General features: G+C 64.1%; 2 protein-coding genes across 2 annotated transcripts; one reads left to right on the top strand and one right to left on the bottom strand.

Annotated features, from left to right (window-relative positions):
• Window positions 1-5,835: 5,835 nt before the first annotated feature.
• Window positions 5,836-11,061, bottom strand: LSM7 (LSM7 homolog, U6 small nuclear RNA and mRNA degradation associated). Its single transcript, XM_028126175.2, has 4 exons — window positions 10,997-11,061; window positions 10,823-10,913; window positions 7,407-7,478; window positions 5,836-6,112 (listed from the first exon to the last, which is right to left on the bottom strand). Exons 1-4 carry the CDS (start codon window positions 11,000-11,002, stop codon window positions 5,970-5,972), a joined length of 312 nt encoding a protein of 103 aa, XP_027981976.1. The 5' UTR covers window positions 11,003-11,061; the 3' UTR covers window positions 5,836-5,969.
• Window positions 11,062-11,158: 97 nt separating this feature from the next.
• On the top strand, window positions 11,159-26,440 carry SPPL2B (signal peptide peptidase like 2B). Its single transcript, XM_088023552.1, has 15 exons — window positions 11,159-11,248; window positions 16,487-16,606; window positions 17,305-17,475; window positions 17,863-17,952; window positions 18,653-18,792; window positions 19,119-19,261; window positions 19,503-19,599; window positions 20,409-20,525; window positions 21,624-21,705; window positions 22,361-22,435; window positions 22,517-22,579; window positions 22,670-22,769; window positions 23,027-23,104; window positions 24,452-24,612; window positions 25,622-26,440. Exons 1-15 carry the CDS (start codon window positions 11,159-11,161, stop codon window positions 25,865-25,867), a joined length of 1,773 nt encoding a protein of 590 aa, XP_087879678.1. The 3' UTR covers window positions 25,868-26,440.
• Window positions 26,441-26,648: the final 208 nt, after the last annotated feature.

Genomic DNA, 26,648 nt, shown 5'->3' with positions numbered 1-26,648 from the left:
TGCAGGACCCCCACCCTGCCTGTTCTGGAAGGGGGCGGAGAGTACCGGGTGGCCCAGGCCCCCCGGGCAGCCAGCGGGGCTACCATCCCCTCCACCCCATCATGCCTCATCCCTGCCCTGTCAGTCCAGACGCCTGGAGGCGCAGCTTGGCTCCCAGCCCTCCATCTCCGACGCGTTCTTCTTCACGGCCGCACACCCAGAATCTCCATCCGGCTGCCGCTGGCTCAGGCGCTCCGCGTGGCGGTGTAACTCGGCAGTGACCCTGCACAGTCCTGCCACAGGGCTCCAGCCCCGCCCGCCTGGCGATGCTTTTGCCAGAGAACTCGGGGAGCCCCCCCCCCCCGCCCGGCCCCCGCCCCGGCAGCCTGTGGATGACCTGCTCCTCTGTCGCCCCTCCCAGGGAGAACCAGGGCAGTGAGCTGCCCTGACACAGGCCCAGATTTCCCAACAAGGTCGCGCCTGGGCCACGTCCTGACCCTGGGAAGGCGGGCACTTTCTGTGGCGCACAAGGAAGCCGCATCGGGCCCAGGCCCGCCGCGGACAAAACACAGCTCAGGAGGTTTCTAGGGCGGGGAGGCTTCTGCGGGGTCTGGATTCCGGGGTCCGGCTCACTAGCCAAAGCCCCATAGGAGGTTTTAAGAGGCCCAGACACCGACCTGCTTGAACAGAAGGGCAAACAATGGAGAGCCTGCCCGCCACAGCCCTGTGCTGGGGACGCCTGACCTTGAGAAGCCCTTCGCCTTATTTGGGGCTGAAGGGCAAGGGGTGGCTCAAGGGTACTTACTCGAGGACGGGGGCGGCGTGTGGCCGGCCCACGGAAGCAGGTTTATAGAAGAAGGACCTCCGCTAGCGGCAGGCGCCCCACACCAGGCCCTCTGCGCCCGAGGCCGGGCTCCCTCCCCGGACCTGGGCCTTGGGACTAGGGAGGTGCCGGAGAGCGGACATGTCCCGGACTTGAAGCAGGGGCCTCCTTGTCCTCCGGCGCTGCCATCTGCAAGGAAAGGGGACTTTACAGCCAAGAGCTCCCCCTGCCCCACCCCCCGGAGACCACGATCTCCTGCGAGCAGAGCCAACAGAAGTAGGGGACACGTCATTGTCCCGGCGCTGCGCATGGAGGAGGTGGAGGGAGGCCTCCAGGCCCTTGGGGCGGCCGCTAAACCCAGGCCCGCCGCCTCCCCCTGGGGGCGCCCACCGTGTTCTCCTGGCTCCCAGGCCTTTCACGCTGCACCCTCTCCCTGGCCCCTTCCTGGCCACACCCCCTGTTCTGATGTCTGCACCCCGTATCCTCAGGTTCCTGACAAAACACACCTCCTCTCGCCTCAGCCAGGTAAACCTCTGGCTGGTGGTGGACGGCAACCCCGAAGGACACCCCGAAACACGGCCCACACCCACGACGTCTGCCGCTCGCCACTGTCCCTCCAGGGCTCCGAAAACCTGGATGGCGGGGACCTCCGGACCCGCAGGCAGGCCAGTGTCCCACCTCGGCCGGAGGTCGTCACGGAAGACGGACCGTCGCCCGGTCCTTGAGGGGGAGCGTCAGAGGAGGTGGCCAGGTAGTTTCTAAGAGGACGCCCGGAGGCCAGCCAAGGGTCCTGCCACAGGGCTGGACCGTCCTGACAGCACCCCACAAACAAAGCCACAGGAAGCCGGGTCAAACCAGACAAGCCCAAGACCGAGGAGGCCCTGACCCAGTAAGAGAGAAAAGATGCAAAACCTGCCCCCAAAAGTCCCCTCCCCGAGTCACAAATATCCCCGCCTCGTTCGCGGTTCGGTCATAGACCCACACCCCCACTCTCCCTGGAGACCCCCGCTCTCACGTCTGCGGAGCACGCTCGCTTTCCTAAACTCCCACGGGCTTGGCTCGAACACTGTGTTTGTCCTTGAATATTTCTCTCAAGGAGACCAGGAGCCTCCAGCGACACCTTTTGGACGGGCCAGGTCGAGGCCTCAGGACCCGGGGTCTCCGCAGTGCACTGGGCCACGGTTCCTAGTCTAACGGGGGAGGCGGTGGGGGGCTGCTCCTGCAGGCGGCGTGGCTCTGGGTGGGTTCGGTGCTGGTAGCATCCGGTCCGGGGGGCCGACCCCAAGCTCAAACCGCAACCCCGAGGATGCGAGGACCGGCCCCCTCCGCCTGCAAACTCGCCCCACGTGCAAAAGTCCCTTACATCCGGGTCCTCGACTGAGCCCTCTCCGGGTTCACGGGCCGGGAGACCTGGACACGCACAAAGCCACATCGGACGCCCGGGGGGCTCCAGGCTCTGTAGCAGACGGCCCCACGCTACTCGGCAGCATCCAGGTCCTTTTGCTGGTGCTTGGGGGTTGAAGGGAGGTCTTCCCTTGGCTCTTAGCAGCAGGAAGGCACCTGCAGCATGAGAATGAGGGGACCAGCTCCCTCCGCACTCCTGCGGCCAGGGCGGGCGGGGCAGGTGGTTACCTTCTTTCCCTGTGCGCCACCCGCCCCCCCGGCCCCCGACATGAGCGTCACCCATCCCGCTTTGGGCCTCCGTGACAGGCCTCGGCGGTGTTAGAGCACAGAACGGGTCGGGGAGAGGGTGCTGGAGGCCTCCCACCACCGGGGCCTCAGCGTCCTCATCTGGAAGCGGGGTAACGACAGGGTTTGGGGGAGGCCTGCGCCAACCAGGAGGCGTGCGTTGGCCCATCCGCTACCAGAGCTGTTGCACCAGGCAGCTGGGGCCGGGCTGACCGTGAGCAACGTCAGGATCCTGTCCACCCTCGGAAGCCTCCAGAATCTGCCCTGGGGCGGTGTCCTGGGGATCTCTGGCTGCTCCGGGCTCCCGCTGGGGCCTGGCCCTCCCTCCGCGTGGGCTGGGGACGCCAACACTGTCCCCCAGAGCGGGGCCTCGGCCGACAACACCCGAGGCCTCTCGGCCAGCACCTGGAGGCCGTGGGCCGTGGTGACCGTGTGCACATGGAGCAGGACCAGCCCCTGGTCCGGCGGCTGCAGCGCCTGCCCCGTGTGCCGAGGCCGGTGCAGGCTGCCGCGGCCAGGGAGCTCAAAGGGCGGGATCCGGGCAGGGGTGAGGGGGAAAGCTCCCTGGGGCATGACCGCCGGCTGGCTGGCTGGCTGGCAGGCTGGCCGGGCAGGCGGCTGGGGATTTGTACCCGGGCCAGGAGGGCGGGAGGATGGGATCCAGTGTCGCCTGCCAGGCTGTCTTGCCCTCATTCCGTCCCCCACCCCGCTCTGCCTCTGCTGTCTCCCCATGTCTCCCCCTGCGTCTCCCCGTTCCTGGCTTTCTCTTTCTCAGTCTCCTCATGAAATATTAAACTTTCAATATAATATTAAATATGCAATCTCTCCTTGAGACGTTAAAACATTAACAAGAGGCTAACACCCCCCTCAAGCACCATCTTTGCTTCCAGGTCAGCACGATCCTTCCAGACCTTTCTCTACACATTTAAAAGCACAGAGACACGAGGCCTTCTTAACCACTATCATCTTGAGTAAATGGGGTCAGAGCACAGGAATCGGTGTGCCCAGCTCTGGTCACCGTCAGCGAGTCTCAGAAGCCTGTGGCCGCGTCACCAACACCCCCGAGCTCAGCGGTATCCAACTACTTTTCCCCGTGACTCTGGGGTTGGCTGCAAGTTCTGCTGCTGCTGTCACCTGGGCTGACTCGGGGGGCCTCCCACCCCCTCAGGAGCGCCTGGGCCGAGAGGGTGAGACCCTCACAGGGCCGCGGCGGGCGGTGCTGGCCGTCGGTCTGCGGTCATGGGCCCAGCTGCCTTCCACTGTGGTGCACATCGTGGGGAGAAGGTGGACGCTGCGAGCCTCCTTCCACCATATCCTGATCCTCAAAGCAAGTGCCCGGTATCTGAGGGGTGTGGACTCCCCCTCTTGCTGGGGACAGCTGCGGAAAACGTGTGGCTCCATTTCATCGACCCCCGTGTGGAGAGAGCTTCCCCTCTGTACAAAGTCCCTTCCCACTTGGTCGGAGGAAACGGAGTTTGTGTTGCAGATCTCCTGGTAATGGGCAGCTAGGTTATTTCCAGTCTTTTACAAACCAGGTGAAACGGACTCTCTAGGGCAGATGCGGTTAAGTGGGATAGGCCCATTTTATCCCCCTTTCTGGGGAGTTCTGCCTGAGCCCCCAGGGCCGAGGTCTCCCTCTTTTGAGGGCCCCAGAGCATTCTGTTCTCATTTTCAGACGTGAACATGAAGCTCTGGGCTCTTCACCCACTCGCCACACGGCTGTGACCCAGCGCCTGGCCTCAGAGTCACTATGTGATGCTTTTTCTTGAACTCGAGAAGGAGTGGGACCTCGGAGAGGTGGGGACACGTCCTCTAAGCCACGCAGCCACAGAGAGAGGAGACTTGAGCCCTGCACGTCGTGGCTGCAGAGGGCAGCCTTTGCCCTCACCCGCTTGCTGAAGGGGCGGGGAGGGCGGGGAGCAGTCCGGAGCTCAGGGGCGTACAGCGGTGGGGCAGGGGGCTACCAGGGCCAAGCCTCACTTGGTCTGCGAGAGAAGCTAGGGGCTGGAAGCCAGGCTGCCCTATTCTGGGCCCTGGCTGCCCCCGGGGTTCTGATGAGGTCTCATTGGCCTCTAAGGTCTTGCTGCACCCCCCCACCCACCTTGGGGTCAAGGCTTCTGGGCCGACTCAGTAGTGACCCCAAGGTCTCGGCATCAGGCTTTGTGCCTCGGCCTCAGACCAGGCAGGCTCCGTGTGTGAGAGAACAGACGCCCCAGTGCCCGGGGGCTCGGCCCCTCCCCCACGTGGCCTCCTTGGCCGAGTCCGGGCCCCCGACTGTCAGATGGGCACCAGGGACTAGATGCTGATTCTAGGTCACAGCCTTCCCGGAGGGCTGCCGCCTGCAGCTAGCCCCGCGGCCGTCCCCCCCCCCCCCCCCCCCCCCCCCCCCCCCCGCCCAGCTGCTGAGGATTTGGCTCCGGGATGAGGTCTCTGATAAGGGAGCTGGTGGAGGCAGGGCCGGGCGGCAGGGCTTAGGAGTGAGGGGCAGGCATAGGGGTTGGCCACGTGGCGGATGACGAATTCCCAGCCCCAGCAGCAAACGTCGCCCACAGCCACGAACCGGGATCCCCCCGATCAGCTGGAAGCCAGCGGCTTCAGGTTCTTTGGTGGCAATGCCCAGGAGACAGCATGTGCGCCCACCTGGCCCCCGTTCTGAGCCCGGGTCCCGCCTGCTGCCAGCCTCTGGCACGTCCCCCACCGGCAGTGAAGGGGTTAGGGGCCACAGGTCCTCTCCGCCCTCCCGGGTGACAAATCAGGCAGATAAGCCTGCTCCCCTGGGGACAGTCCCGTGGGGGTCCTAACAAGTACGTGGAGTTTAGAGAACAAAGGTCAGGGAACACCTTTTCTGACCAGTGAGGACAGGACACAGACAGGCGCCCCGAGGATGGTCTGCAGACGGCCAGGGAGGGCGGGGGTCTGCAGGACCCTCAGGGGGCCGCTGGGGTGGGGCTGAGGGGAGGAGAGAAGCCGCAGAGCCCAGCCCAGATGAGGACCTGGCCGCTCTGCTCTTGTGTGGATCCAGGAGGCCCTGGTTTTAGGGGAGCCTGCTGGCTAGCGTCGGGGGGCACCGAAAGGACAAAGCAGAAGCAGGGACGGGCCACTGGGGCCTTCCCGCTGATGCATGTGGCCCGTCTACCCTCCTGGAATCACAGGCTGGCCCGGGGGGGCCACACCTGCCACGGCGCTCCAGCCTCACCCTCCCTGTCCCCTGGCGCAGACGGCCCGGGCCCCAGCACACGCCGTGGTTGGCCCTTGACAAACTCTGGCGGGCCAAACCCAGTCCCTGGGAGCAGGTTCTGCCAGAAAACCAAGACTAAAAGCAAGATTCTGGGGCTCTAGGACACTTGAGGTTTGCAGTTTTATTAAGAAAACAAAAACAACCTATATAAAAAGGAGAGTTCCGTTCCTGCGGTGGCACGTGATGCGGGGGAGGGCAGCTCCGAGTCCTCAGGCGGCCGAGGCCCGAGCCTCCACGCCGCTAGGCATCCTGCTGCTGGATGAAGGGGTTGGGGATGGCCTCCATGCCGTCCTGCGGGCAGATGAGCACCACAGAGGTGCCCCTGCACACCACCAGGCCCAGCTGACGGGTGTCCTCCGTGAGCTTGTACTGGTCGTCGGGGTCTGTGGAGCAAGAGGGAAGGGCGGGAGTGAGACGGCCCCCAGGTGGCGTCCAGACCCGAGGGGACACGGCACGCCAGGCGTGGTGGGCAGGGGATGTGGCTCTAAGGACCCAAACCAAAGGGAACCTGCCGGCTTGGGTGACAGGCCAAGGGCCTCGCCCTACTCCCAAAGCCCAGACATGCTGCCCTTGTCTCTGAGGTGACCCACGGACCACGAGGGCCAGGAGGAGCTCTGGTGACAACAGTCCACGCGTGCCCTCCTTCCACAAGGAAAACACGGCGTGGGGGACCCTGGCACCTGAGCCAGCAGAGGTCCTGAGACCACGTTAGGATGAGCAGCTGCAAGAAAAATCAGTCGGGGACTCCCAGCTCCTGCAAAAATCTCAAAGCCCTATGGGGCAGGTCCACTGGCGGTTAAGGGTGGGATGAGAGGCCCCCATGGAGGTGACAGAGGCTGAAAACCTTGATCACTTTTGCAGTATGTTGGGGGGAGACCAGGTCTGGGGCACCAGATCATGCAGGAGTAACCACCAGATCGTGCAGAGTAACCACTGTCCTGGGCCTGGCCCCTCCCGGAACCCACGAGGGGGGCTGCTCTGGGGCTGAGACAAGACGGCACAGACCCCACCACAGGTGAGGCCGCCCTGGGAGGAGCAGGCTCCCGGGGCCACGTGGCCTGGCGTGCCCTGAAACGCCCAGCTTGCTTCCACTTCTGGGGTTTTCCCTACAGGCCCATGTGGTGGAGCTGTCCTTTCACAAAGGAAGAAATCATCTGGCCAGGGGGGCTGGGCCGGGATCCCAGCATGGGGGGCCAAGCAGGGCGTGTGGGCAGACCCAGACCCAGGGAGGAGAGAAGAAACTGAGGGCAAAGCAAGAGGCCTGGCGGCACCGGCCATTCAGCCGTGACCATGCTCCCCCCACAAAGAGGCCTCTTTGGTGGCCCTGTGAATTCGTCACCAGAGTAACACAGAGTCCCCGAGGGCCAGGACCCTGCCTCCCTCCCAGGTCTGGATGTCCCCTGAATGCCTCAGACGGACTGAGCTGCAGACTGTGTCGGCAGATGGGCAGGTGCCGGTCTGACCAGTGTATGTTGCTGCACAGGCTCTGGGGACTTGGGGTGACAGGAACCAGGACCCCCGTTAGCAGCAGAGGGTCCACGCGGGGGTAGCAGGAGACGAGGGAGACCAGCCATCTGCTTCACAAGCACCGTGTCCATCACACAGCGGCAGCTCGGTGGCTTTGGGGCAGTAAAAAAGGCCCAGCAAAGAGTTTCCGAGTCCCACAGCTCTGCTCACCTCTCATGTACTCCACGGTGCCGTCAAGCACGAGATTGAGCAGTGGGTCGAACCCTTTCAGGATGCCGCTGGCTTGTAGGAACCACCGAGGAGAGAAACAGAAAGGCGTTAGATAAGCGGTCGTTCTGGGGACAGGTGCACAGAGACGGGCTCACCCCCAGAAGGTGCAGATGTGGGGAGCAGCCTCTGCAGGGACGGGAGAGAAGAGGCACCCGGGGGAAAGTGAGGGAGGGGCTCCAGGAGGGGAGCCATGAGGATGACCCCAAACCACCCCTACCACAACGTGGTGGCAAATGTCTCCTGCAAAGGGCCAGCTGGTGCACATTTCAACCGTGCGGGCCCCGTGGTCTCCACAGCAACCACTCCGCGCTGCCTTCCTGGGGCGAGGCAGCCAGAGCACACGGAGACACTCGCGTGAGGCTGTGCCACGATAAAACTTCACTCACGGATACAAAAACGTGCAATAATCGTCTCATTTTTTCAAATATTTAGAATTGTTAAAAACTGTTCCCAGCTCACGAGCCATGGCATACGGCCACACGGAAAGGAGCGGAGCACCAACCGGCGCTGCCGTGTGATGCAGCCTGAAAGCACCCCCCCCCCCACCTGCTCAGGCCCCCCCGTCCCAGGCACAGTTGGCGGAAGCGGGCGTCCCCCCGAGTCACTGCAGCTGTAGAGTCTGCACCGAGAACGGGGCTGGACGTGACCGGCAGCCCCGCTGGTGTAGGGTGGGGTCTGCAAACTATGGACCGTGGGCCAAGTCCAGCCGCGGTGCTTCTCTGAGTGGCTTGGCCAGCTCACAGCCGCGGTCACTTGCTGACGCGCGGTCTGTGGCTGTGTTCCTGCTCCAGGGGCAGACGTGACAGCTGCAACAGAGACGGTCTGGCCCTTTGGGAAAACGTCTGCCAGCCTGACTTGCTGGGTTGGAGCCCCTGGCTCTGTGGCTTCCTCTCTCCCTGCTTGTGTCCCCCGCCCGCCGCAAAACAAAGGTCACGAGGACACCCGATGGGGTTACAAGCAGTGGGCACTGCGCCTGCACCTGTGGGTCTGTCCTCCTCAGTGGGGTGCGAGCCAGTGTCCCCCACCCCAGTGACCACCTGTGGGAGGGCACCTGTGAATATGATGGGACGTCACTCCTGTAAGTGGGTTATAGGACAAGGAAGATGAAGGAATCTGCAGATGTGATTAAGGTCCCAGAACCAGTGCACTTTCAGCTCCCCTAAAGAGAGGCTATGCTTGGTGGGCCTGACCTGATCAGATAAGCTGTTAAGGGAATAGGAATTTTGTAAAAGAAGAAACCGGAAGCGTGGGAAGGATTTTCCTGCTGGCCCCGAGGGAGCAGACTGCCATGGTGGGGACAGAGTGCTGTGGCAAGGGCTGGCAGGCAGCCTCTAAGAGCCACGAGTCCCTGGACACCTGCAGCAAGACACGGGGACCCCAGTCCTACAGCCACAGGGAATTGAATTCTGCCAACAACCAGCAGGGCGGGACGAAGGCCCTGGGCCTGAGATAACAGGCTCCTAGACACTCCTTTACTGCAACCTGTGAGACCTGGCGCCCCAGGCACCCAGACTCCTTCCTGACAGCCGCCACGAGACAGTAAATTTGTGTTGTTCAAGCTGCTAAAGTGGTGGCAACTTGCTATGCGGCATAGAAAGCCCATACAAGCACCCTGAGAAACGAGAGCTGCGTCTTGTTCACATGTCCGACGGCCAGCACGGTGCAGACAGAGCAAACACTCGTTCAGGTTTGACTTCTCACTGCTGCCAGCTACCTACACTTGCAGGCACCACGCTCTTAACCACACCGGTGCCAATCACCTGCAGCTCGGGATCGCCGTCTCAGGAAACACACTGAAGATCAAAGAGGCAGCTGAAGAAATGAAATGTTGCTCAAGGGCTTGCTGGTGTCAGGAACCATGCTAAGCGTGCCTCCAACCCTGTAACCCTCATGGCCCGGTGAGGCAGGCAGAGTGAAGAAATGAAGAAACAGAGCCCTACGGAAGGTAAGCTGCCCAAAGTCCCACAGGCAGTGTGCCAAAGAGCTGGGGCTCTGACCCCAGAGGCTAGGCTGCAGGGCAGCCGCCATGCCCAGGCCACACTGCCTGTAAGCATGAGCAACACTGGGCCTCGTTCCTGCCCTCTCCTCACCATGTGTCAGGGGAAGATGCAGAGTTCAGTGTCCCGTTTACCTGCATAAAACGGGGAACCATGGCAGACAGTACTAGGAGCTTACACCAAAGGGGCGTGGCCCACGGTGGCGGGTCAGGGAAGGCTTCCCAGAGCAAGAACCTCGAGCTGAGAGCAGGAAAAGGACTCTGGAGTTAACCCGGAGTTAAAAAAGAGACAAGTGACCCCAAACGGAGTCAACTGTGCCAAGCCCATGCTACCAAACCAACACTTAATACCTAACCTAACTGCAGCTTCAGCTCTCCCAGAAACGCAATCTCAACCAACCAACGTGGAATTTCCGGGCAGGCACCAGCGAGCTAATCCTCCTGACACACCTCCACCATCCCCCAGGGAGGGTGACCATGCCTGAAACAATCCACTCTTGCCTGTTCCCGCGGCCTCCTGCCTACAAACACCTCCCATCCCGTATAGCTCCGGGAGCTCCCTTCTGTCTGTATGGGATGCTGTATGACTCAGGATTAGCCGGAAAAGCCAACAAGATCTGTAAAATTCACGCAGTTTTCTACTTCAACACCGGTAACAAGTTAGAGCTGGCAGGAGCACTGCAGCAGAGATACTTCACAGCCCTGCGGTAGTTGAGGGCTCCACGTGCTCCTCAGAGACACACAAGGCTGTCCTTTCCCCTCTAGCACTGCGGGGAGCCTGGAGGGGCTGAACCGCGCACGAGAAGAGTCCATTTGTGTTTAACAGGTCCGTCTGCTCCACACTTAAGAGACTGACTGTAGGGCCAGTGGTCTCAACCGAGGACAGACCCGGTTGGGTTGTCAAAACTCAGCGATGCTCCCGGCATCTAGGGGCATCCAGGGTTTGCTGCTCAGCAGCCCGGAGCGCCCCGGACAGCCCTCACAACCGAGAACAATCCGGCCGCAAAGTCACGAGTGCGGAGCCCAAGGAGCCCGGGCGCAGGGGCATCAGCGACCAGCTGGGACAGCTGTCCGGGAAGGACTCGGAGAGAGGAGCGCGCAGCAGGCAAGCCAGGCAAGTCGGGACTCCCAGTCCCGGCGGCACCAACGTGGCTCTGGGCTGTTCGGACCCCTTCCCGTGCCTCGGTTTCCCCGCGTGCGGAACGCGAGGCACAGCTCCAAACCCCTCGGCGGAGTTAGGAGGCTGGCTCGAGTTTCCCGAGCAAAGCGCTCAAGGCGGTGCCCAGGCATCCGCCACCATCCTCTCCTCCGCCGTCGCTCACCCTAAATCGTTTACGGGGTGCGGGCAGCGGGGTCTCACCTTCGCGGCCTCCCTGAAACTTCACCCGAATCGTCTTGTCGATGTACTTAGACAAGTCCAAGATGCTCTCTTTTTTCTTCTTCTCTTTGTCCTGCAGGGGAAGCAGAGCGCGTGAGGCGTAGAGCGCGGCCGGGTCCCACGCCGCCCGCCCTGCCGGCCCTGCCGCGCGCTCACCGCCATCTTGCCGCACCGCGCCGCTCTGCGCAGGCGCCGCCGCGCGCCCTTTGACCCTTCCTCCGCGCGCAGGCGCAGAGCTCACAGGGCGCAGGCGCGCCCGGGCGCGCCGGGGCGTTGCTGGGAAACATCTGGCGACGCCTGCGGCTCCGACCTGCCGACATGGCGGCGGCGGCGGCGGCGGCGGCGGCGGCGGCGGCGGCGGCGGCGTTGGCGCGGCTCGCGGCGGCCTTCCTCCTCCTCGCGGCCCAGGTGAGGCTGCGTCGGCCCCGCCGGCTCCGCCGGCTCTGCCGGCTGCGGCCCCCGGCCCCCTCTGCCCCGGGCCCCGCGTAAGCCCCGCCCGACCTGGCCCGGGGGCCAGCCTCGGGTCTGCGCGCCCCCCGCGCGGGTGGCCCGCGGGGCCGGGAGCCGGGCCGTGACCTTGCGGGCCTGTCCCCGGCCACTCTCTCTTCCCCGCCTTGTAGCCCTCCCCACCTGCAACGTCACTCAGTTGCGTCTGGGTCTGGAGTTTGGGAGCCCCCCTGCCTCCCCAGGCCCTGCTCCGTTCCGAGGTGCCCAACCGCCGCCGGCGACACCCCTGCCTGGCTGCGTGGTCTTGGCCAGGCGGCTGCCCATCTGCGAGCCTCGGTTTCCCCTTTCGCGCGATGTTAGCGCCCCCGTGCGTGGTTGCGGTAAGCCGTCCAGCACGGCACCCAGTGCCTGGCAGTCTCGGGGAGCGGCCAGGAGCCCATCCCTGGAAGTGGGGTCGAATCGCCGCCCCATATTCTCTCCGGTGACCTTGGGCAAGGGAGGTCCCCCCTTTGGGTGGCAGTTGCTCATCTGCAGAAGATAGAGTACAGTGAGGACTGAGCGAGGTGATGCACATGGGGTGGTTTATGTGCAGCGTGCCCCTTCTTGGGCACTTAAAGTTAAGGGTCTCCGGGGCTAGCGGGGGGGCTTGCCACCAGCCGGCTGATGTACCTACCTTATCGTGAGCGCGTTTTTTATTTGCAGGTCCTCCCTCCCTCCCTCTCCCCTGGGTCATGCAGCTCTGGGAACGGTGTCCCTAACGTTAAGCCCTGCGAACGCAGCCATTCACCTTGACCTGTCCACCCCAGCCCACCACCTCTCTACTGTAGCCTCAGGTGGCTGGTGCTCTCCCACATCCCCAGTCTATTCCTGACACAGCAGGAGTGATGTCTTTGAAAGTGTGTCAGGTCTTGTTGCATCCAGATGAGAGCCTTCCTGTGGCATCCAGTGCATGTGGCAGGCCTCTGTGGTTTGGCTGCTTGGGAAGCTTCCCCTCCTTTTCTAGTTTGCTGAAGGCATTCTGGTCTCTGGTCTTCCCCGTGTCCCTGGAATGCCCCTGGTCATCTCTCTGGTCTCAACTCAGTTTTTCCCTCCCCCACCCCTGGAGAAGTTCCCTGGGCTGCCCCTCCCCCAGCTCTTGGCTGAGCCCCCATACCTCCCCCAACCCTACTCCCTCATTTTCCTCAGCAGTCTAAGCAAGTCAAGGGTAGGGACATTTTGAATGAGAGCAAAATGACAAGTGGACACAGGGTAACGGGCGCACCATGGAGGGAGTGACCTAGTTTGCCTGGGAAGGCTTTGTGGAAGCAGGGGCACCTAAGGGGTGTTCTGAAGGATGAACAGGAGTTTGCCAGGTCTCGGAGGCAGAGGGAGGGTGTTGCAGGTGATGAGCAGCTTGAACAGGGGTGAAGGTGTGAGAGCTGATGACTTATTTTGAGCAGGTGAGGAGTCCACTCTGGCTGGTAATGCAGGGTGGTATAATGCTTACACCCTGAGAAAGAGGACACCCCAAAGGAGGCCCTCAGGTGCACTTGAAGGGAGCTGGGGTTGCCCCTTCAGCTGAAGGGAACAGGGAGGGGGCAGCAGGAGTGGCTCCTCGGAAGAGGGTAAAGGGCAGGCCAATCTGTGGCCTCCCTGGGCTGGGCTGGGCACATCAAAGGCAGATGGTGGAAGGCTCGTGGTGCTCCCGGGCAGGCTGAGGGTTTTGAACTTTGTCCTGTGTGCAAGCAGAGGACGGTGTCGGAGCATGTGATGAGAGCACTTCAGCTGGTTCTTCCCAGAACAGAGCCCGGGCCTGTGTGTTTGTCTGCCCTGAGATAGGACAGGCGGCATTGTGGTGGGTGGGTGTGGTTCTTTGCGGAAGTTTGGGTCCCAGTGCCTGAGATTAAGACTAGTTTTCCACTGCCTGGGACGCTGCTAGTGGGCAGCCCTGAACTCATTTGCTACCATTTTGTGACCCTGGGAGAGGGATTGCCCAAATATACAGGTCTCCCCAGTGGCCCCAAGATGTGCACATAAAGACAGTGGTGGAGGCTGTCACTCAGCAGATCTGAAGTCACGTTACTGCCCTCCCACCCCTTTCCTCCCTTCTCCACTCCGTCACCTGTCTCCTCTGCCCCTCCTCCACCCTCCCCCTCCTCCACCTGTCCCTGCCCCTCATCTGCCTCAACATCTCTTTCCAAGCTTCCTGGGTTCTTATTTCTCCACTCTCTTCTAGAACTTACCAAGTCTTAGAAAGACGGCTGCTTCCAGCCTAGACTCATTAGCTTTTCTTAAACCGCCTGATGTGGAATGCCTGTATGGTCTCCCCGAAGCATGGTTTCCCTAGAAGTTCCTGAACCCGCTTGGTGATTGTGATGTGTCAGAAGGTGGCCTGTCTGGTAGTCCCAGTGATTTCTGGCTCTCCAGATTGGGATGGGCCATGCTAGACTGAGTAGCCCTGGGTCCTTTTGAAGAACTTCTGATCCCTTTAACTCCATGGGGGAGGAAACCATACTCTGGCATTTGACATAAACACAGGCTGATTTCCTAATGGGAAGCTGGTCGTGCAGACTGTGGGGAGAGGGGTCTGTGAGGTGGGCTTCTGTGCTCCCAAATGACCTTTTTAAAGAGAAGCAGCTTCTGTGCATTCCCCTTTTACACAAACGACACTTTTCCCCCACAACCTGGATCCCACAGAACAGGGGTCAGCAGTGTCCTGAACAGAGCCAGACAGTGAGTATTTCTGGCTTTGTGGGCCACATGGTCTCTGTCGCAACCACGCAGCCCTGCAGGAGTCCTGAGAGCGGCCAGAGGCCCTGCATACAGGAATGGGGCAGCTGTGTTCCAATAAAACTTTATTTAGAAGCACAGAAAGTGGGCTGCATGAGGCCTGTGGGTTGAGAGATCCTCTCTTCCCCACCATGGCCCATGGTAAGGAGGCGCCAGGGGTTCTGAGCTTGGGGTGACCCTTTGGAAGGGGGGTACAGCCAGGTAGAGCACTTAGGGCCAGGTTGAGGGGTGCCCTGGGGGGGCAGTCTGGTGGAGAGAACGGAAGAGAGGACTCCTAATGCCTCTGGTGGAGGGAGTGAGGGGCACGTGAGGTGCCTGGAGGTTGGCCAGAGCAGGTGGAGGAAGGGCGCGGCCTTCGTGAGGTGCTCTAAGACCCCTGGTTGGCCGCGGGCAGCATCCGGCCTTGCCCTCACGAACCTGCGTTCTGGGAGCTCAGTGCACAAGCATGGCTTCCCCGCACACCCCCAGCAGTGCACGAGGCGTTCGATGCCTCCCTCGAGGCAATGGGCCACGGCGTCAGATCGGAGGTGCCCGCTGGAGGAGCGGTGGCCGGGGACCCTGGAGAGGACCAGGGCGCGCCCCCCCCCCCCCCCCCGCGCCCCTGCCCGCCTGCCTGCCGCGGGGTTGGGATGCCCTGGGGCCTCCATGCTGCCGCCACAGCAGCGCGACCAGGGTGGGGTGAGAAGCTCCTGGAGTGGCTGGGGCCTTGCTGAGCTTCCACCGATGGTCTGGCCGGAAGCCAGTCACTGCCCCAGGCCTGGTGTCGGGGGCCGCGGTCCATCAGGAGCCTCGGCCCAGTCAGCTGCACGCTCTGCCCCCACGGCGAGGCGTGCGTCTTGCGCCCGGATCCCATCAGGCATCTGTGTCAGGCAAGCGGCTCTAGGTGTTTGGCTCCTTGGCAGATTCTTGGGGTTCCAAGGAGGGGGTTTTCCATCTTAGTCTTGAGCGTTTGCAGCCTAAGGAGAGCACAGGCTACAGAAGCGTGGGCCCCAGGAGCCCAAGGTGCGCAGAGCAGGCTTCCGGGCCAGGTGTGCAGGGCTCCCTGGGGGAGTGGTGGCTGGACTGGCCCCCTCGGCTCCTAGCACCGGGCTTCTCTCCTGAGACACCCCCCTCCCTCAGCAGGCCCCCGGGAGCTACTCAGACTTGGGGTGAGCCTGCCTAGGGGCAGAGCCACCAAGACCTGGGCCCCAAATGCTGTGTGACCTGCTGTTGACGAAATCCAAGGATAGAGGCTGTGCTTGTGGGGGGGCCCTTTGCCCCAGCCCGAGCCCAGGGTAGGGGAGGAGGTGGGAGAGGGCCCCCTGCACTCCGGTCCGCCAGCCAGCCAGGCAGCAGCTCTAGGGAGGGGTGCAGTGGTTCAGGCAGGAGATGTGGGGGAGCAGGGACTGGGGACACCTTTGTGTGAAACAATGGCTTTTCATGGAGATGAAGCTGGTGTTCAGCAGAAAAGGTGAGAGTCAGCCCCTCTGCCCCAGGCCCCCAGCCACCCCACTGTCCTTGAGGGTCGTCCCGTGTTCCGAGAACTGTGGGTCCTGCCCCTGTGCCTCGCTTTGAAGTCAGACAGAGCTTGCTGGGTCCTCCTGACCCTCTGGGTGTGGCCCTTCCCGAGCAGCCAGCTGCCCTGTGGGGGACCATGACGCTCTAGCTGCCCCTTCCTCCTTCCGGGAAGCTGGGGCTCGGTGGGGAGACAGGCTTCGCTGACTCGGGGTTGTGGGGAGCGAGCTGTCCATGCCCTGTTGGTGTCTGCATGGCTCTTCCTCCGTTGCAAAGCCTCAGAGTTCCCAGCCCCAGAGCCGCCCGCCCTGCAGACTGCCTACTTCCTGCCACGCCTCCGAACCTGGCGGTCGGTGCCCCCTGGGATCCCACTGGTCTGTGCCTGGCAGGGGCCAGTCATGTGACCCAGGCGCCGAGGTTCCCCTGGAAAGTGAGGTGTGGCATGAGGGCCCGGAGCCGGCTGGCCTCAGCAGTTAGTGCCCGGTAGGTAGGCTTTCCAGGAGCCTGTGGGTCAGGGGCAAGGAAGTTTGCAGGCCTGGCAGGCCTTGCCCTGTGTTCCTGGCCTCCAGCCACCACCCAGTCCTCGGGGTGGATCTGCGGGCTCACCGTGTCCTCCTTGTGACAGAGCCATGGGGTTTTCATTCTCCCTGTGCCGTCAATCCTGCGAGGGCCCTGTGAGGTGGTGCTGTCCCAGCCGTGGGAGCCACAGGGAGGGGACCTCACGGGGTGCAGTCAGCACCCGGGTCTCCCTGGGGAAGCCCGTTCCCGTGCTGGCTGCCCTGCCTGGTTTTCTCCACCATAAGATGTCTGTGCTGGTGTCCCATCTGTCCTGTAGGAGGGAGGAAACCAGCCTAAACCCTGGGCGGGGGGTGTCCTCGTTTGGCTCAGACCCTGCTGCTTCTGCCGAGCTCTCTGACCACTGCCTTGTCACTCCAGGTGGCCTGTGAGTATGGCATGGTGCACGTGGTCTCCGAGACAGGGGGCCCCAAAGGCAAAGACTACTGCATTCTCTACAACCCACAGTGGGCCCACCTGCCACATGACCTTGGCAAAGCGGTGAGTGCCCGCTGGGGCCCTTCCTCATGAGGGTCTTCCCCCTGGGGTCTTTCCTTGTGGGCCTGGCAGGCCTGGAGGTGCTCTGGGGCGCCCCCTCTGGACTTGGGGTTGGGTCTGTCCTGCTGACTGCCACCCCTCCGCTCCCCAGCCTGGTCCCTGGAGGGGCGGCTAGACATCTCCTCTTGCAGGGAGCCTGCTGGAGGACAGAGGAAGGGCCTCAGCTGCGAAACCAATGTGGGGGTCGCACTCCAGGGGCTGCCAGGGTCTCAGATGGCTTCTCTGGGCCTTGGCTTCCTTGGTCAGAAACAAAAGATGTCCAGGTGTTGTGGAGGAATGGCCCCCACCAGGGGCACTTGCCAAGCCCCCACACCCTGGACCAGGGCTGGCTGGCAGAGTGGTCCTGAGGAGTGAGGACCGGCCGCATGTGGCATGGCGTGTGGGTGATTCTCACCCTGAGGCCACCGCTCCCATCCGCCGTGGAGGCAGGGAGGGTCTCCCAATGGGCCTCCTCTGAGCACTCACCCGCCTCTGTCCCTCCTATTTGCCTTGCACTTGGGGTGTGTGTACGTATATGCTCGTACATGTGTGCGTGTGCGGGTGCAGGGGCGTGTGAGTGTGTGCGTGCGGGTGCCCCTCCCCCCCGTTGACTTTTCTAGATCAGCTGGTGTAAGTGCCACGTTCCCCAGTCTCTCCTGCAGGTGCGGGACTGGACGGCCTCCGTGCTCTGCTCTCCACCCGACCTCCCTGCCAAAGGCTTCAGCAACCAGATCCCGCTGGTGGCGCGGGGAAACTGCACCTTCTATGAGAAAGTGCGGCTGGCGCAGGGCGGCGGGGCCCGCGGGCTGCTCATTGTCAGCAAGGAGACGCTGGTATGGCCCCAGGAGTTGGCTGACTGTGGCGACGCATCGTCTCGGAGGGGCCGTGTCCCAGAGCAGCCCTGGGGGCTCTGTAGGGTTGTCTCCTATAAGGCCTTGGGGCAGAGCTCTGGGGGTGCCTCCTGAGGGGCAGGTGGCATCCCAGGGTAGATTGGCACCTAAGCGACCTGACCCCAAGGCTTAAAAGTGAAGAGAGAGCTTCTCCTCCCCCAGTGGGGAGAGACAGACAGACACACGCCGCACACACACCCCATCTCTGCCCCCCCCCACAAGTGGGCTGGCCCTGCGGGCCCTGCGGTTGGGGGGCAGCCTGTCTCTCACCCCAGGTGGGCCTTGGTAAACCGTGCCATCATTCCCGCACCCCCTCCTCTTGGCCCCCAGGTGCCCCCAGGAGGCAACAAGACACAGTATGACGAGATCGGGATTCCCGTGGCCCTGCTCAGCCACAAAGACATGCTGGACATCTTCAAGGTAGGGCCTCCTGCCCCCTCCAGTCTGCACCTGGTCTGGCGCCGTAAGTACCAGGTGGGCAGGGACCCAGGAGTGAGGCTGCCCACGGGGGGCTGGTGGGTGGGTGGTTCCTGCCACACTCGTCACCAGCTCCCCGGGAAAGCCTGGTGGTGCCACAGAGCAGCGGAACAGAGAACCGGCCCCAGAGGTCACAGCGCCCAGGGCCTCTCTGCCACGCAGCCACTGGGCACTGGCTCCCCGGCCGGCCGACCCTGCCCACGTCTGGCCCTGTCTGACCAGAGGCCCGTGTTCACCCACGGTTTGGGGAGTCGATTCAGGAGCCGGCAAGCTTCCAGACACAAGCAGAACGGGAACGTTCGGTCTTTGTGGGAGCGTCTGCCCGTTTCCATCCTGACTGCAGCTTCCACAGCTCTCCCCAGCCAGCCAGACGCTTCCCAGGCGACGTGCCCTGTTCTGTGTGTGCACACGCGTGTCCAGGTTTAGGGCTTGTGTCTCCACACGTGCACGGGCCCCTCACCTGGCCTCGTGGGAAGCTTGTTCTGCCAGAGTTGATTTCCTTGGGGTGGGCGTGGTGGGTGAAGGCATGGGCTTCGGGGGTCCCCCCGAGACAGGCTCTCCCTGGGCCTTGGCTCTCCGGGGTGGGCTTGGGGACAGGGGACGGCGGCTCCAACCTTGAGCCCTGGTGCGTTTTCTGAGGCAGAGTTTTGGCCGAGCAGTGAGGGCAGCGCTCTACGCCCCCAGCGAGCCCATGCTAGACTACAACATGGTCATCATCTTCATCATGGCCGTTGGCACTGTCGCCCTCGGGGGCTACTGGGCCGGGAGCCGGGACGTGAGGAAGTGAGTGCCCAGGGAAGCCTGTGGCGGGGCCCGTGCTGGACGGGGTCGGTGGGCGGCCCCGGCGCTCTCCATCGAAGTGGCTGTGGCTCTCGGGGGCCGGGGGCCCGCCTTGCGACCCCTCACTGCCCAGTCTCGTGAGGTCCCTGGGGTCGGCCTGGTGCTCTTGTGGCTGACAGGGCAAGGACACGCAGTGGGCGTGGGGGGGTGCCCCTTGGCCCTGCCGCTGCCTGCGTCGTGCCGTCCCTGCCTGTCCCCACCCTGTCCCGGGGCCCCTGGGCGCCGTGCCAGCCGGCAGGGTGTCCCCCAGCCTCGCCTGTGCCTCCCAGAAGGTACGTGAAACACAAGCGGGACGACGGGCCCGAAAAGCAGGAGGACGAGGCCGTGGACGTGAGCCCCGTCATGATCTGTGTCTTCGTGGTCATGTGCTGCTCCATGCTGGTGCTGCTGTACTACTTCTACGACCAGCTCGGTGCGTCCCCGGGGTGCCCGGTCCCCAGTCCACCCGGAGAAGCTGCTTGGTTATGGGGTGAATGGGGGCCGCCGTCCCTGGCCCAGAGGAGGAGGCCTTTGGGCCGGGAGCCGTCCCTCCTGTTCACCGGGTGCTGGCCACCCTGCCCAGGCGCACAGCCCCGCGGAGCCCTTCCCGGGTGCGGGGTGGGCGGGGCACCCCCGGCGACCCCTGCCCCTCAATAACCCGCCCCGCTCCGCAGTCTATGTGATCATCGCCATCTTCTGCCTGTCCTCCTCCACGGGCCTGTACAGCTGTCTGTCACCATTGGTCCAGAGGCTGCCATTTGGCAGATGCAGGTAGGCCCCCGTGGGCGGCCCCCGCCCGGCCCGGCACCCACGGCTCTGCTCGCCCCAACTCCGTTGGCCTCCCATCTCCTGGTTCCTGAAGCTCCAAGCTCTGCTTGGACGGTGCCGAGAACGCCCTGCCTGTCCCGTGGCCCCGGTCTGGCACGGCGTGGGCAGGCATCCCACGCTCTCTCAGCGCTGCCCGGGGCTCCCGGCTTCAGGAGCAGGGCAGAGCAGGGCAGAGCAGGGAAGTGGGCGGTGGTTCTCCGGCCTCCCTCTCCCTGCTTCCCATCCCGTTCCAGCTCAGGCCCAGTGGGGACAGCGTGGGTGCTTGTCGGTCCCAGGCAGGGGTGGCAGGGCAGGGCCATGTGGGCGCAGGCGCTGCTGGTCCAGGCCTGGGCGGGGGCGGGGGGCTCACCTGCCAGGGGCCTGGTCTGGTTCTGAACAGGCCGGCGGCCCACCGCCGAAAAGTTTAGACGAAGACAGATGGGTGCTCAGAAAGCTCGGCTTGTGGGGTGAGGCCTTTTCAGGCTGCTGTCCAGGGTCAGAGGTCAAGGGACTGCAGCAGGCGGGCAGTGGGCTCCTGTGGGCAGGGCGCTAGCTGAGGTCTGCCCACGCCTGAGTGCTCACCCCGGCTCTGCTCTGGTCTGCCCTGGGGGACCTCCCTTCTGGAGACGCCATAAGGCGGGAAGATGGATGTTAATAGGGAACGTGGAGCGGAGGAGGGGGCAAGGCAGGGTGGTGGGGCAAGGGGTGAGGTGACCCCCGGGTGCTGGCGGCAGCGAGGAGCCGGCTGCCCCTGATGGCCGCCCCGCTCCCAGGGTCCCCGACAACAGCCTGCCCTACTTCCGCAAGCGCCCTCGGGTCAGCATGCTGCTCCTCGCACTGCTCTGCCTGGCCGTCAGCGTGGTGTGGGGAATCTTCCGGAACGAGGACCAGTGAGTGCCACCCCCTCTGCGGGCTGTCCTCAGACGCACCCTGGGCTTCGGCCCCCCCCCCCCCCGAGGCTGCGAATGTGGGCCGTGTGGTGGCCCGGTGCTGCTGCCCGCATCCGGTGTCACTGTGTTTGTCTGGCTGCCACATGAGCGGCGGCGATCGGGATCTGGATACGAGATGCCGCCAGCCCTCCTGGCCCCGGGTGCCCCGAGCACGTGTCCTCCAGGGCGCTTCAGCGGGGCCCGGTGCCCCAGTGCAGGGAGGCCTGGAGGCTGCAGGCCCCCCCCCCCGCCCGCCGCCACCCAGCCCCTCTGACACCATCTGGCGCTCCCTCTGAGCTTCTTGTGAGGCAGTCAGCCGTTCTTGGCTGCGCTGCCGCTTGGAGCCCCGACAGATTTAATTGGCAGAAGGAAAACGTGAAAATATTTTGAGTCCTTTGTACACAAAGAGAACGGGAGCTCTCACAGTTAGACTCAAGCCAGAAGGCTTGCTCTGTTCTGTAAAATTAGAACAGGCCCCGTTCCCACCGCGTCTGGGCGCCCACTGGCCGCCTGCGAACCTTCTCTTTGTTCTTCACGGCCGCCCCGCCCGGGAGAGGCTTTCATCCTGGTTCCACAAGGGTGACCTGGGTGTGGGTAGGGGCGAGACTGCACACGGCGAATGTGGCCCTGCGGTGGTGGCTCCCTGGTGGTTCTGGGGTCACACGTTTGCCTCTGCGTCCCCTCTGCCTGTCTGTCCCTGAGCCCCTGTCTCCCGGGCCGAGAGGTGGGGTGTGGAACCTGGCTGGGCAAGAGTTTGACTTTTCTAAATCGTGTAAAAAATAGTTTTAAAGAGAGATTTGAGTCCAGTAGCTGCACGACGCCCCCGTGCCCGCCCCATGATGTGTGTGTGGTGTCGGGGTCGGCAGTCGCTGCCCCACCTGTGCCCAGCGCAGTGAGGGGCCCTGCCCGCCCTCCTCGGGGCCCGCACCCGGGGTGTCACAGCATGACGGGTTCAGCTGGGCAGGGACAGCTCGGGAAACTCTGGCAGCTGAGGTGGCTGAGGAAGGAGTGACTGCTGGAGCCTCTGCCCCGGCGGGTGACCACCACTCTGCCTTCCAGGTGGGCCTGGATCCTTCAGGATGCGCTGGGCGTCGCCTTCTGCCTCTACATGTTGAAAACCATCCGCCTCCCCACTTTTAAGGTGAGCGCCCCGAGGACGTGGGGCCGTGGGCGGCGGCGTCCTGAGGGCCTCCTCCATGTCCGTCACATGCCTCAAGGGGCTCAGGCCTGCCCTCACCTGCTTGTGCTTGGGCATCCCTGGCCCTCCGTGGGCAGCATGGTCTTTGTGCCTCGGTCTCTCCCGCCGCCTCCCCAGTGACAGGGCTTAAGGAGCCGCTGAGATCTGCCTCTCAGCATGGCAGCCACGCCAGTGACCACCAGGCCGTGAGGAGGCCCGGAACCCTGCCCGGGGGCGGCCACTCTGCAGGGGTGGGGGGGGATGTTGTTCATATGGGCAGGCGGGTGCGGTCGGCGGCCCCCAGCCAAGGCCCCAGGCCGTCATCCCCAAGGAGGAGCACGCGGGGAGCCGTGACGGGCTCAGCACCCCACGTCCACAGCGACCGGTCACACAGCGTGTCGCCCGAGCCCCACGCCTCCCAGCTTTTCCATCCCCCAGAAACCTCGCGAGCCTGACCTCGTGGTGCTGGGGACGGGACTGGGTTTGCACAGATGTCCCCTCGTGGCTTTGTCCCAGCGGCACATCTGAGCCTTGTGAGGGGGCGGGAGGGTTGGGACGCGTGCTGGGGTCCGTGCGCCTGCCGGCGCCTCGCACGGCCATCAGGACCTCGCCTCCCCAGGCCTGCACGCTGCTGCTGCTGGTGCTGTTCGTCTACGACGTCTTCTTTGTGTTCATCACGCCCTTCCTGACCAAGGTGGGCGCCCCCACCCGTGCCCCGCTGCCCCAGCCCCAGCCCCACGCTCCCTCCTCTCTGACGCGGCCCCCCCTTTGTTAGAGCGGGAACAGCATCATGGTGGAGGTGGCGACCGGGCCCTCGGACTCGGCCACCCACGAGAAGGTATGTAGCGGGCCCGCGGCCGGGGCACTGCCGGTGGGGGCGGGGGTTGGGGCGGTCCTGGAGCCTGCTGCCCCCTCGCCACCCCCCCAGCTCCCCATGGTCCTGAAGGTGCCCAGACTGAACGCTTCGCCGCTCGCCCTATGTGACCGGCCCTTCTCCCTGCTGGGCTTCGGGGACATCCTGGTGCCAGGTACTGGAGCACGCCGCGCCGGGGTGGGTCCCCGGGGAGTGTCAGGCCCGGGCGGCCGGCGGGTGCAGACGGAACGCAGCAGGCGGGGGCGGGCGGGCCCCGGGCTCCCGTGCTGCTCGCGGCTGCCCTTGGGGCGGGTCCCTCCTCCGCACTGCGGGGTCTGCGCCTGGCCGCCGGCTCGGTGGGCCGGCCGTGTGCAGGAGCAGGGACGGCGCAGGCTCTCACCCGCGCCCGGCCCACGCCCCTTCCCCCCACAGGGCTGCTCGTGGCATACTGCCACAGGTTCGACATCCAGGTGCAGTCGTCCAGGGTCTACTTCGTGGCCTGCACCGTGGGTAAGCACCCTCGAGCTCGGCCCCGGAAGCGGGCTCGCCTCGCACCCTTCTTGCGTCCCCATGACTCTCGAGGTCGCGTGTCCTTCCTTGTGTTCTTTTGTCTTTCTTGTATCCTTGTTTCCCGCTCGTTTCTCTGGTTACCAAAGCCATTCACGTAGAAGTGACCTTTTCTGTGGAGCCCTGATTGCTTTTAACGTTTTGCAAACTGATTGGATTGCCTGCCTCTGGTCAGCCCTCCAGGAGGAGCCGTGAGCTCACCCGGTGGCGCTTGTCGGTGTGCACGTGTGCTCCCCCCCCAACCAGGCGGGAGGCACTCTGACCCCCTCGTGCGTGGGGCGGGGGGGCAGCATGCCTGGGCCCGGCAGCCAAGCCCGGCAAAGGGGAGGCCCCAGGACGACCCAGGCTGACCTTCCGGGTGCACTTCGGGGTCGTCACCATCTGCCCCTTCCCGCCCTGGCTCCTGCAGGCGCGGGCATGCCCCCTCGTTCCACTCGCCGTCCCTGAACCTCCCCTTGGGCCTTGCATCCTCGCGATGGTCCTTGAAGCGCCGCTGCGGGGTTCTGTGTGAGACCCTGTTTGTCAGGTGGTTTCTGTAGTTCCTTGTCATTGAGACTGCACACCTTTTATCGGCAGCAAACACCTTTATTCCTTCGTAGTTGGCCTCTGTTGAACCACTTCTTTAGGACGCGGGGTAAGTGTCAATAGCGCTCTGCCCCCGGAGCGCCAGGTGAGGACCAGACAGGAGCCACGGGCGGAAGTGGGTGCTAGAGACCAGCCGTGAAGGTTTGTTTTCTCGTAGCTCCTTCCTGAGGTACCCCAGGTCGCGATCAGGACGGGGAGCCGCTGTGTTGTGTGTGAGTGAGCACGCCGTGTTCGTGCCGGACAGAGAGCCGGCCCCCTCACCCCTCACCGCCTCCCCGGCTGTTTCACGAGAGCGGAAATGCCCTTCTGTACCACCACAGGCCACTTACCGAAGTTTGGATTTCCTGATTTTGTGCATACGTTGCTTGCGTTCAGAATTGTCTTTCTACTTGAAGGCCTAGAGACCGGGACAGTCAGGCGCGGTCACAGGCCTTTCTCTAGCGGCCTCTCTGGGTCCGGAGCCTGGGCCGCGCCGCTGCCCCACTGTCGCCCCCGCCAGCCTCATGCCCGTCCCAGCGCTGCAGGGCGGGAGCGTGCGTCCAGAGGAAGCCGGCCGGTCCGTGCGCGTGCAGCCCTCCCTGTGTGCCCCCTGTCCGGCGCTCCACCTCCCTGGTCCCGGGTGCTCCTCGGTCCTGCTCCGGCGTGCCCGCGGCGGGGGTGCGGGGCCGTCAGCCGAGGTGACACGCGGCCCGTCTCTCTCCGCAGCCTACGGCATCGGCCTCCTGGTGACGTTCATGGCGCTGGCCCTGATGCAGCGTGGCCAGCCTGCTCTCCTCTACCTGGTGCCCTGCACGCTGATGACAAGCTGCGCCCTGGCGCTCTGGCGCAGGGAGCTGGGCATGTTCTGGACGGGCAGCGGCTTTGCGGTGAATACCAGTTTGCTATGACTGTCTGCGAGCAGTAATAACCCAATAAGCTCTAACTAGAATTACAGTTGAGTAAAACCTCCCGGTTTCACGACTAAACCCCACAGCCTGTGTCCCGTGGTCAGTGTTTCCCTGTCCCCACAAGGTTTGCTTTGCTGTCATGTCCCTGTGGCTCTGACCCTCCGGGTGTGGCTTGAGCACGGTGCCAGTCCCAAGGGGCGGTAATACCCCATCGGATTGGACCTTGGCTTCCGGCTGTTCCCACCATCAGGGACGCAGTGCTGAGCTTGAGGCCCCGGAGCTCCTCTCCAGTGTGGGCTCACGGCGCTCATCTTGGTGCTGCTGGTTTTTGCACCAGAAGAGGAGGGGACTGGAGGCTTCTCTTACCGTAGCATCATGCCTTCGATGTGAAAGCACGAGGTCTCGTGTGTCCGCGCCCCAGGCGGTGCTGACCTTCTCCTGCTGCATGTCAGTGAATCATGGGAGCTCCGAAGGGCCCTAGGCATTTCCCGAGTGTGACCCGGGGCCCCCAGGGTGGAGCCTGTTGAGCTTGTTGTGGAAGTTGAAACACGCGTCATCTCCATCCCGGCCTAGAGACGCTGAACGGAGCAGGGCTCCAGGGCACCCCATTAATTAACCAGACGATGTAACCCGGTAATGGGAATTTTCGCCCTCCCCCGGACCCTCGGGGAAGCACCCCAGCTTCACTGCCTACCGTCCTCAAAGGGTCTCAGTCCCAGTGAGCGCTGGTTTTGCCACAGAGCAGGTAGCTTAGTTCTGGAGGGTTCAGGAGGTGGGGAACGAGCCAGACACGTCAGAGTCAGGGTTTCTGCTGCAGCTGGCCATCCCGTGGCCCGCCTGCTGGTGGTCGTAGGTGGTCCCAAGGGAAGGTGGCTCCTGGGCCTGGAGCTGGACCCTCCGGGGATGCTGACTCCTCCGCCCTCCCACCCCAGGCTGTCCCCCGGGCTTTGCTGACCAGTCCCACGCCTGACTGCAGCCTCTCTTACAGAAGGACCTACCTCAGTCTCCTTGGGCGCCATCTGCAGCCGAGGACCCGCAACCTCGGAAGGACTCCGCCACCGGCCTCCCCCAGCCGCCTCCAGGCGAAGGACTGGCCAAGTGCCCCCCGCCCATGGAGCAGCCCCCAGAAGTGTCTGCGCCCGAGGAGACCGGGGCCGGAGCACCCCCCCAGGAGCCCGTGAGCCCTGCAGGCCCCACCCCCGAGCCCACGAGCCTGGTAGGCGCCTCGGCCTAGGAGGTGGCGTAGACTCTCGGGCCCTCGCTGCTGCCCCACCACGCTGAGAGACCCCGAGACTGGACCTGCCCGGCCCCCCCAACTTGGTGCTCCGGTCTGGCCGATGCCCCTGCTCTTCCTCCTCCTCGAGCCGAGCCCAGCTGCAGCCCAGACCCTCTCCAGCTCCGCTCCCAGCTCACGTGGCTGCCGCGAGCCCCTGCCCCACTCTGGCCCACGAGGTCACCATCAGCGTCATGCGAGCGCCCAGCTCCACGGTCTTGCCTGTCAACTCGGTGTTTCCTTGGCAAGGGCAGGAAGCTCCCCCTCCGACCGCCCACGGCTGCAGATCGCCCACATTTGGTGCTTACCACGCTGCCGCTTCCCTCAGGTTGTTGCCCGCACCGCGCTGGGCCAGACACTGGTCGGCAGAGCCCCGTAGTGCAGCCCGGCTGGTGTGCGTGCCGCTGGCTGGCCGGGGCCAGACCTGCCTCGGGGTCGGCGGGGGCCGCGCAGGAGCCTCTTCCGTCCGTCTGGGCCGCCCGCATCTGTGCTCCAGCTTCGCCGCCTGTTAATAAACGGCCACGACTTGTTGAACTCGGGTGGTGTCGCCTCTTGGGTCTGAGTCTCTGGGACGGCCCTCGTCAGGGCAGCCGGGCGCCCCGTCCATGGGGCTGCGTCCTTCCCGTCGGCTCCGTTCTTTCAACTTAGAGGGATTGGGGGGGTGCCCCCACCCTCCTCATGACATCTGCACGCTCCCAGCCCCACCCCAGCCCGGCCTCTAGGGACAACACTGGCCAGGCGA

The sequence above is a fragment of the Eumetopias jubatus genome, unplaced genomic scaffold (assembly GCF_037043125.1).
Source record: "Eumetopias jubatus isolate StellerSeaLion01/CBP00866 unplaced genomic scaffold, mEumJub1_p1.0 scaffold_1, whole genome shotgun sequence".
Taxonomy (NCBI): Eukaryota; Metazoa; Chordata; class Mammalia; order Carnivora; family Otariidae; genus Eumetopias; species Eumetopias jubatus.
The sequence above is the reverse complement of the archived record's forward strand: the minus strand, read 5'-3'. Positions and strand labels throughout refer to the sequence as shown.

Bases quoted from the DNA above. Each gene is read 5' to 3' on its own strand.
- LSM7 (XM_028126175.2), bottom strand. The intron at 7,479-10,822 runs GTGAGACCCCGC...GGTTCCTACAAG, and splicing joins GTTTCAGGGAGGCCGCGAAG to CCAGCGGCATCCTGAAAGGG. The intron at 6,113-7,406 runs GTGAGCAGAGCT...CTTGCTCCACAG, and splicing joins CACCGTGGAGTACATGAGAG to ACCCCGACGACCAGTACAAG.
- SPPL2B (XM_088023552.1), top strand. From the start codon at position 11,159: ATGGCGGCGGCGGCGGCGGCGGCGGCGGCGGCGGCGGCGGCGGCGGCG. The intron at 20,526-21,623 runs GTGAGTGCCACC...TCTGCCTTCCAG, and splicing joins ATCTTCCGGAACGAGGACCA to GTGGGCCTGGATCCTTCAGG. The intron at 21,706-22,360 runs GTGAGCGCCCCG...TCGCCTCCCCAG, and splicing joins TCCGCCTCCCCACTTTTAAG to GCCTGCACGCTGCTGCTGCT.